General features: G+C 35.6%; 1 protein-coding gene across 4 annotated transcripts in view; it reads left to right on the forward strand.

Moving 5' to 3' along the window:
• Window positions 1–10,734, forward strand: part of SUCO (SUN domain containing ossification factor) — a 91,031-nt gene that overhangs the window by 61,792 nt on the left and 18,505 nt on the right. For all 4 annotated transcript variants that reach the window (XR_007458715.1, XM_049633965.1, XM_049633964.1 and 1 more), the window contains 4 exons: window positions 1,502–2,662; window positions 5,301–5,388; window positions 8,193–8,297; window positions 10,303–10,457. Coding sequence is in view for 3 of the 4 variants with exons in the window: in XM_049633965.1 (XP_049489922.1) it covers window positions 1,502–2,662; window positions 5,301–5,388; window positions 8,193–8,297; window positions 10,303–10,457 (1,509 nt within the window). In the remaining variant the exon portion in view is untranslated. The remainder of the gene's footprint in view (window positions 1–1,501; window positions 2,663–5,300; window positions 5,389–8,192; window positions 8,298–10,302; window positions 10,458–10,734) is intronic.

Consider the following 10,734-nt stretch of genomic DNA (forward strand, 5'->3'; position numbering starts at 1 on the left):
TCCATGATAGGGTGTCATTGTTGAGTTACTATGAAAAGACGACTGATTTTCTTTTTCCAGGTTTGAGTTTTTTAAAGTATAGCTCCGATTAGAGCATGTACAGATGGTATATAATTTAATTTGTACCAAATTAATTCACTTTAGTTTTTCTTCCTCCCCTTCTTCAGATTCTGCTCATTTTCACTGTCATAATTTATATGGTACATAGTAAGCAGTAGAAGATGTTTAGAGATTATATATCTATATATCGTCTATTTAAAGGAACATAATCTAATTTACTGTTTCACTGTCAACAAGATGAAAATCTAGCTTTTTAGGTACTGTTTCATTCCTACCTTTGCTATTGTGATATTAGTCTTTATTCAAAAACATTTCCTGTCATTCTTAGTAATTTTTCTTTTTTTTTTTTTTTTTTGTTTTTTTTTTTTTTTTTTTTTTTTTTTTTTTTTAAAAGTTTTTTTATTTACTTTTGGGACAGAGAGAGACATAGCATGAACGGGGGAGGGGCAGAGAGAGAGGGAGACACAGAATCGGAAACAGGCTCCAGGCTCCGAGCCATCAGCCCAGAGCCTGACGCGGGGCTCGAACTCACGGACCGCGAGATCGTGACCTGGCTGAAGTCGGACGCTTAACCGACTGCGCCACCCAGGCGCCCCTCTTAGTAATTTTTCAAAGTAGGAAGATTGTATATGAAAATGTTTCTTTGGTATTCAAATTGCGTTATTTGAAAAAAAGATTGTACCTTTTGTGCTGTAAGGGCTACACCTGGAAATTCATTATTTTTTTCCTGGAATGAACCACAGAGATTATAATTTACAACACTGTTCCCACCCGTTCCACCCCACACACTCCCCTGCCTTACATACATACTCTAGGGCTTAGAGATGGGATTGAGTTACAGATGGGGCACTATTATTATTAGCCAGGATTTTCATTAGAGTGATTAAGTATTTGCCTTTAAGTAATAGATAATTAGCCCAGATGATATTAAGATCATTTTGGGGAGTTGGGGAGGGAAGGATGCAGATAATCGTGTGTGTGTGTGTGTGTATGTGTGTGTGTGTAATGCTACCTTAGAAATCCCCTAATCATCCACAGAAAAATTTTCTTTGAGAAATCTAGCTACCTTTCAAAAGTATGATACCTAAACACAAAGTGCGTTCATAAGTATTTAGAACCTTGGATTCTAGTTCTAGAATCCACGTACAAGCAATTCTTAAATAGATATTTTTAAAAAGTAAGTTTCATTTAGTAAGTATGGTCATTTCAGTCATCTGGCTGATCTCTGATAAATGAATGGCCTTTCTGTCACCATTTGTGAGTAATACTTCTTTTTATAATGAAAATGATTTGTAGGGAAAAATTCATCCAAAAAAGTTTTTGGTTTCTTCTGTATTTTCAGCCTTCCTTTTATTTTATGTATGAAACATTGATTTTTTAACGCAGTTTTAACTTTAGATTTCTAATTAAAGTGATGTGTAATTATGATACATATTTCTAGGTTTGTAACCACTGAAGGACACATACACGATACAGAGCTATCATCACCAGAGACTCCAAAAGAGAGTCCCATTGTACAGCTAGTTCAAGAGGAAGAAGAAGAGGCAAGTCCATCTACAGTGACCCTTCTGGGTAGTGGTGAACAGGAGGATGAATCATCACCCTGGTTTGAGTCAGAGACACAAATATTTTGCAGTGAACTATCTACAATTTGTTGTATTTCTAGTTTTTCTGAATATATATATAAATGGTGTTCAGTTAGAGTTGCTCTTTATCGGCAACGTAGCAGAACTGCTGTAAAGAAAGAAAAAGATCATCTTGTGTCAGCTCAGCCATTACTGCTACCTGCAGAATCAGTGGATGTTTTAGTCTTGCCACCTCCAAGTGGAGAAATGGACAGCAAGAATAATGAAAAGGAAGCTGAAACTATTGTTCCAGGTGACTTAAGTAGTATGCACAAAGGTGATTTGATTAATCACAGTGCAGATGCAATTGAACTTGAACCAAGCCATCCTCAAACTCTTTCTCAATCTCTTCTCTTAGATGTTACTCCAGAAATCAATTCATTATCTAAAATAGAAGTATCTGAGCCTATTAAATTTGAGACAGGACCTACACCATCTCAAGTGATCCCCCTGGAGAGTTCTGTTGAGCTTGTTAATAAAACAGAAAAAAAGTCTGAGAGTTTTAGTTCTATAGAGAAGCCAACTGTGATCTATGAAACAAATAAACTTAATGAAGTAATGGATAATATTGTAAAAGAAGATATAAACTCCATGCACATTATCACAAAGCTATCTGAAACAATAGTGCCACCTGTAAACACTGCTACTATGCCAGACGGTGAAGATGGGGAAGCCAAAATGAACATAGCTGACACACCAAAGCAAATTTTGACTCCCGTTACGGATTCTTCTTCATTACCTGAAGTGAAAGAGGAAGAACAATCTCCGGAAGATGCCCTTTTAAGAGGGTTACAGAGGACGGCTACAGACTTTTATGCTGAACTGCAAAATTCCACAGATCTAGGATACACTAATGGAAATCTTGTACATGGATCAAACCAAAAGGAGTCAGTATTTATGAGACTTAATAATCGTATAAAAGCCTTAGAAGTTAACATGTCTCTCAGTGGTCGCTATCTGGAGGAGCTTAGCCAAAGGTAAGCTTTATCATAATTAGCACAGTCCACTTTGCACTGTGAGGTAAGAGGCATAGTATGATCTGTGACTAGAGGAGGAGAGGATTAATTATCTCATGATATAATAGTAGTCAGTGCCATTTTAGCTGGAGAAAGAAAGTTATTTGGATATTGATCAAGAACTTAAAGAATTGATTTTTAGAAGTACTAAGTGATGTAATATCTATATCTATATATCTATATCTATATCATCTATATCTATCTGTCTATCTATATATATATATTAGGGTGACAACAAGTTTGAATTTAATCAGTTTCTCCTTTCTTCTGTTTAACTTCAGCCACTTTTACTGTTTGGTTCCCACAGTACTCATGGGGACATTATAGTATTCTATAACATGTGTATCTATACTGTATATGTAATACCTATATAAACTATGGATGTTGCAGTTCTTAGTGAAACTAGATAAGATGTCATTTAAGAGTTTAAATAAGTGAAGACTAAAGTGGACTGAACTGGATGATTAGGCAACATTTGCAGTCTTTCATATGTCTTAGAATCTTAGTTCTAGTTGTGATAATTTATGCTCTTGTGCTCATAAGTGCCAGTGTGCTTATGCAGTGATTAGAACCCCAGTCATAGTTCTCCCTTTTCCCTGTACTTGTTTGCTCTTTTTTATCCCTTAAGTTGTCTGGTTTTCTCAGGACTTCTTTTCCAACATTTTATAAACACCTAGGCAATAAATGTCCAGAGTATCTGAAACACCACCTTTACCTACTCCTTTTAAATCAAGATGCCTCTAATGAGATGTCACTGAGGTCATCATTCTGTCCCAATGGGTTTCCTCCTAATCCATATATACAATTTATTGGCAAATTGTTTGTGCATGTGCATGCATGCCCACATAGGTAGGTACCTCACACCTGCTTCTCCCTGACCCATCAGCTGCCTTAAGGGAACCACAGAAATTACTAATAATTTTTTTGTTTTTAATTGAGATATAATTAACATTAATTTCAGATATACAATGTAATGTTTTAATGTTGTATATATTGTGAAATGACCACACATTAAGTCTAGTTACCGTTCACTTACTACATAGTTAACAAGATTTTCTTTCTTTGTGATAAGGGCTTTTAAGATCTGTTCTTAGCAACTTTCAGATATATGGTAGAGTATTATTAACTGTAGTCATCATGCTCTTCATTACATCCCTATTACTTACTCATTTTATAACTGGAAATTTGTACCTTTTGACCCACTTTATCCATTTCTCCCATCCCCCATCTCCTACCTCTGGCAACCACCAGTTTGTTCTCTTGTATCTATGTGTTTGAGGGTACTGTTATTATTAGATTACACATATAAGTGAGATCATACAATATTCTTCTTCTGATTCATTTCACTTAGCACAATGCCGTCAAGTTCCATCCTTTCATTTGTGCAAGTGGAAAGATTTCCTTTTTTTATGGCTGAAAAATACATTGTATACAGATACCACATTTACTTTATCCATTTATCCTTTGGTGAACACTTAAGTTGCTTCCATGTCTTGGCTATTGTCCATAATGCTGCAGTGAACATGGGAGTGCAGATATCTTTTCAGGTTAGTGTTTTTCATTTTCTTCAGATAAATACTCAGAAGTGGAGTTACTGGATCATATAGTAGTTCTATTTTTCATTTCTGAGGAACCTCCCTACTATTTTCTGGAGTGACTGTACCAATTTACATTTCCACCAACTGTGCACAGGGGTTCCCTTTTCTCTACATCCTCACTAGCACATGTTATTTCTTATATTTTTGGTAATAGCCATACTGATAGATATGAGGTGATCTCTCATTGTGATTTTGATTTGCATTTCCATGATGATTAGTGATTTTGAGCATCTTTTCATGTACTTGTTGTCCACCTGTATTTCTTCTTTGGAAAAAGGCCTATTCAGATCCTCTGCCAGTGTTTTAATTGGGTTGTTTAATTTTTTGCTATTTAAGTGGTAGAAGTTCTTTATGTATTTTGGATATTAACCCCTAATCAGATACATTATTTCCAAATTTTTTATCCCACTTGGCAGGTTGCCTTTTCATTTTGTTGATGGGGTTTTTTGCTGTGCAGAAGCTTTTTAGTTTGATGTGGACTCCACGTGTTTATTTTTGCTTTTGTTGTCTTTGTTTTTGTTGTCAAAGCCGAAAAACCATCACCAAGATCAGTGTCAAGGAGCTTACCACCGTGTTTTCTTCTGAGTTTTATGATCTCAGGTCTTACATTCAAGTCTTTAATCCATTTGAGTTACTTTTTGTAGATGGTGTAAGAGTGTGGTCCACTTTCATTCCTTTGCCTGTGGGTGTCCAGTTTTCCCAACACCATTTATTGAAGAGACTGTTCTTTCCCCATGGTATATTCTTGGTTCCTTTGTCATAAATTAATTGAACAAAAACGTGACTAATCTTGGATAGCAGTGAGATGCATAGAATTGATGTTAAGGTAGCAAATAGCTCAAGGAGCTTCTTTATTTTACTTTTATAAGTGTTTCAGGCCTCAACAAAGTCATTTTCAAAAAAGTAGATTTATCTCAAATATTGAAATCAGAAGTGTGTTTGCAGTAATAAATTAATAAATAAGAAATTAAAGCTAATTTAAATCATTTCTTACTCCACAGGTACCGAAAACAAATGGAAGAAATGCAGAAGGCTTTCAATAAAACAATAGTAAAACTTCAGAATACTTCGAGAATAGCAGAGGAGCAGGTTGGTCATCTTCAAGCCTTATTTACTTTTTATATAAATTTCTTCCGAATTCTGTAGGCCCTTGCTGGTAAGAAGAATAAGTAGTATTTGTTCATTTCTTCCCCTGATAGGTGATGATTAAGCCTGTTAGAGGATGTCATGTTTGGGAAATTACCTAGCTTATTAGCATCTGCATCTCTCTCCTATAGAGAGAATTTTCTTGAGCATTGTTCCTATTACATTTCAAAATTTGTGTGTGTATATGTGGTAGAAGTGCAGTGGACTTTGTTAAATCTTCTGTGGTTTTCTACACAGTCTGACTGATTGCAGATGAGAACAGCTGTGTTGCTTCTTTTTAATCCTCATATCTTTTCATTTCTTTTTTTCTCTATCTCTTGCCTGGAGCTATGCATTGATGCCATAGAATAGTGGCCATTGCCTTGTCATGTTGATTTTAAGGAAACAGTTTCAGTATTGCAGTATTCAAATGTTTATTAAATGTTTTTACAGTGTGTTACTACAATGAAGAAACACTATACTTTTCTAAAGTTTATCCCGGACTAGGGGATGATGAGATGAGGTGAGGAGGCCTGAGGTTTCAGAATTGAGTAGCATCTTACTCTCGGTTCCTGACACATTACAATTGTGGTTCCATACAAATTTCCTCCTTTAGCGGTTTTTTTTCATTGAAGTTTGAGTTATTTACGTATTTTGAATACAAGTCCTTTATTAGAGATAGGCTTTGCAAATATTTTCTCTCAGTTCATTATTTGTTTTGTCATTTCTCTTAAAAGTATCTTTTGAAGAGAAGTTTTTAATTTGTTGAAGCCTATTTACCCATTTTGTCTTTGCTCTATAAAATCTTACCTTAACCCAGAGTCATAAAGATTTTTTTCCTCTCTTTTCTTCTAAAAGTTTTATAGCTTTTGTTTTACATTAGGTTTATGATTGATTTTAACTTTTACGTGTTGGAAAGTAAGGATCAAAGTTATTTTTTGGTGGGGATGGGGATGGAAAAACATGAATATTCCTTTATTCCTTTATTTTGTTCTGTTCATCTGTCCTTATGCTGATACCAGACTGTTAACTATTCCTGTATCTTTATAGGAACTTTTGAAGTCACATAGCGTGAATCTTCCAACTTTGTTCATCTCTTCCAAAATTGTTTTGGCTAATACAGATTTTAGAATCAGTTTGTCAATTTCTACAAAAACAACATGTTTACATTTTAACTGGGATTTTGTTGGAATTTATAGATCAGTTTGGAGAATCGACATCTTAACATACTGTCTTCTGACCCATGAACACAGTATTTATTTAGTTGTTCATTGATTTTAATGGTTGAAATGATTTCCCATCTGTATTTTCTCTTTACAATATATATAATATCTGTGCCTTATGTCTCAAAGACTTATTTAAATACTTGTAAATAATTTGTGTATTATTAACAGTATTAAAGATCAGTCTTGATGAGAAGTGTTAATCAACTTACTAAATTTCAAAGTTTTTTTTTCTTTAAATGTTTGTAACTGTCAGGAATTTATCAGTATTTGTCAAATGTGAGTCAGAAGATACAGTTTAATGAATTACCTTTAGCATCTTAAGAAGATGGAAGTAGGATAGAAAGTATCAGTGTATCACAGTAAGGGAAGTGAAACTTTTTGTTGCAGTTTTATACATCCATCTCCCCCAAGCAACCCCCACCGCCCCCCAACGCAGTTGAGATTTAAAATTTATTTAAATCTAATTTTTTATTGTTTTATTTTTTTGAGAGAGAGACAGAGACAGAGCACAAGCAGGGGAGGGGCAGAGAGAGAGGGAGACACAGAATCCGAAGCAGGTTCCCGGCTCTGAGGTGTCAGCACAGAGCCCAACAGAGGGCGCGAACCCACGAGCTGTGAGATCATGACCTGAACCGAAGTCAGATGCTTAACTGACTGAGCCACCCAGGTGCCTCGAAAAATTTATTTAAATCTAAATTCGAGAAACTTACTCTGGAATGATAAGTGGTTATATGGCTATTTCATACAGCATCCTACAGAGTGTTAGATTTCTTTTACTTTCTGTCCTGTTTTCCTCTTCCCCAAATTCATTAGTAACTTGAAATTTTCAGTACAGTGTCCCTAATATAGGTTCCTGACCATGAGTATGATGCATATTTCCCTAAAATATACATGCAAATGATATTTTAAATAAAGACATGTTTGTTGATTATCTAAGCTGGAAAGACAGGTGTTTTGATTGATTTATTTTCATTGGGGATTAGTTTAGCATTGACTAGCTCATCAGTTGTGGCTTTTTGATTATGTGACATCCTAAGTTCCATCCTAATGTGCAATAAAATAGAACTTTTAAAAGCTTGCTGCGAGCCTGCTTTATATACAAAAACATTTTTCAAAAAATTTTCAACATGTTTTTGTGCTTTGGTTGAAAAACACGTATTTGACAAAATGTTTTGCATATAGCTGAGTATATGCTGGTTTATACATATGGAGCCCAAATTAACTTGAAAAGTATTTTATTAACTTCTATTAGACAGTATTCTACATGGTAGCAGTAAATGGCAACATGATTTCTTGGAGGGAGAGGGGAAGGAGGGTTCAACAGTCTCAGATTCTTTTTTTGTTTTGTTTTTTTTTTTTAAATTTCTGGTTACACTTTACCATATTCATTCATTAAGAGCTTGCTATTAATATGTTTTTTTTTAATTCTTGAGGAACTTAGTAATTTTTCCAGGTGTTTTTACTTGAATTTACAGCATATTTAAAGTACAGATGAGACTTGCACACACTCAAAAATAATACTTATTTCTTTCTTTATCATAGGATCAGCGGCAAACTGAAGCCATCCAGTTACTACAGGCACAATTGACCAACATGACACAGCTTGTTTCAAACCTATCGACAACAGTAGCAGAATTACAACGTGAGGTAATTGTTATTGCTGGTGTTGTAAGACAAACTGCATATGTAGAGGTTGTCATAAAGACAAGATTCTTAAGAATGTAGTGTCTAAGATCTTTAACCAAACAAAATTGTCATTTATAGAGAACTTGTTCACAACACCAGAATGTGGCATTTTATAAAATTTTTTTTTTTAATATTTATTTTGAGAGAGAGAGTACAAGCACAGGTGGGGCAGAGAGAGAAGGAGACCCAGAATCCGAAGCAGGCTCTAGGCTCTGAGCTGTCAGCACAGAGCCCGACATGGGGCTCAAACCCACGAACCTCAAGATCATGACCTGAGCTAAAGTTGGATGCTTAACCGACTGAGCCACCCAGGGGCCCCCAGGATGTGGCATTTTAAAGTTTATATATTAATAATGATAATCTTTTGGAAAACAAGGCATTCATAGTTTAGGTCTTACCTAAAATACGGTTATAAGTCAATTCTGTTAGGCCTTTTTCAGACCACCGATACTTCATTTTCAGCTCAAAAAGTCTTCTTCAGTTGCTTAACAAAGCAAAAATTTTGTTGAATTATTAAGTATTTATTGAACATCCAGTGTATATGAAGTGTGAGCTATGTAGTCCTCGGGGCATACAGCAGTGAGTAGTCCCTGGCCACATAAGTGCCTCTCTCCTGGGGGAGAGAGAGAATATATATAGTAAATACATGTTAGGGACAGTAGGATAGAAATGAAATGTGTGTGTGTGGAGTGGCATGGTAAGGGTTGCTCCTTTAGCTAGAGTGATTTTGGAAGGCTTATTTATCTGAGGCGGTGGTGTTAGAACTTGAGTACTCAAGAAGACTTAGCAGCCACATGGGCCTAGGGTCCGAACAAACCTGTTACTAGCAGAACTAGGGCAAAGGACCCACAATTAGAAATAGTGTAATGTGACTCCGTTGATCAAGTGTCTGACTCTTGATTTCGATTCAGGTCATGATCTCATGGTTCGTGGGTTCAAGCCCTGCTTTGGGCTCTGTATTGACAGTGCAAAGCCTGTGTGAGATCCTCTCTGCCTCTCTCTCTGTTCCTCCCCTAATCAGTCTCTCTCTCTCAAAAAAATAAACTAAAATTAAAAAAAGAAAGAAATAGTGTAATGTGTCTGAGGGTAGAAAGAAAGTTGGCATGGTTGGAGCGGAGTGAATGAGGGGAAGGAGGGTCAGGGATCCAGTCATGTAGGCCTTAGTAGGCAATGTAGAGTTTAAATTTTATTCTGATCATTGCAAGTCATTGGAAAGAATTAAGAAGTGACATGGGTCGTCTCACTGACAACACTTTGAGAAGCTCCCCATTTGTTGTCCTGTGGAGAATTGCCTCTTGGAGAACAGCAAGAGCAGAAGTGAGGAGGAAACCAGTTAGGATGCAGTTTCAGTAACCTGAGTGAGGTGATGTTGGTTTGGACTGAGCTGTTAGAAGTGGATAACAGTGTGAAGTTGTGTTCAGGAAATATTTAAGAGAATGACAAGCCTTACTGAAAGATTGGATGTGTGGGATGAGCAACTAAGGATGATCCCCACGTTTTTGGCTTAAATAACTGGGTGATTGCTGGTTCAGTATTGTAAGACGGCAAAGACTGGGCAGGAGCAAGATTTTTTTTCCCTCCCTGAGGAAATAGTACAGATGGAAAGACATAGCAGATGTGGCAAAATGTTAACTTTGGTGAACATAAAGTGAAAGGCATGAATATGTTCATTGTGCTAATTTTTAAAGTTTTCGTTAGGTTTGAAAACGTTCAAAGAATTGGGGGGGAAAAAGAAGAAAAAGACGTTGCCTCACAGTAGTACGTTTTCTAAGAACATGCCCTACGTTTTATCATTTGGAAATACATTTTAAAAATGTTAAAAATGATTTGTCTTTTGATTTTTATATCCCACTATATTTTTTCCTAGTATAATTTTTATACTATAATAATAATATAACAAAATTTAATGCTAATATAATATTTAATATATAAACTATGTAATAATTATTAAATCCTTTTCCATCAGGTTTCAGATCGACAGAGCTATCTTGTCATATCTTTGGTTCTCTGTGTTGTCTTGGGACTGATGCTTTGTATGCAGCGCTGTCGAAACCCCTCTCAATTTGATGGAGATTATATTTCAAAACTTCCTAAAAGTAATCAATATCCAAGCCCTAAAAGGTAATATCAGCATCTTATTTCACATTTTTTACTGTGTTTTTTACATTTTTGAGAAATTTGACAGAATAAAGGAATACTGAGATAATTTTTCCCCCATATGATTGTCTTACAACTGCAGTGTTAAAACATCATTGGAACTAGAGAGATGGTCCTGTACCTGGAAGGTTCTGTAGCCCGGATTAAAGAGAAAACACTAATAGGAAGTGCATACCCTTGAAATGTTTTGGTTGTAAAGGATGCTCGAATGTGGAATTCAAAGGGAGAGGATAATAGATAT

This window comes from Panthera uncia, chromosome F1 (genome assembly GCF_023721935.1).
Source record: "Panthera uncia isolate 11264 chromosome F1, Puncia_PCG_1.0, whole genome shotgun sequence".
Classification (NCBI taxonomy): Eukaryota; Metazoa; Chordata; class Mammalia; order Carnivora; family Felidae; genus Panthera; species Panthera uncia.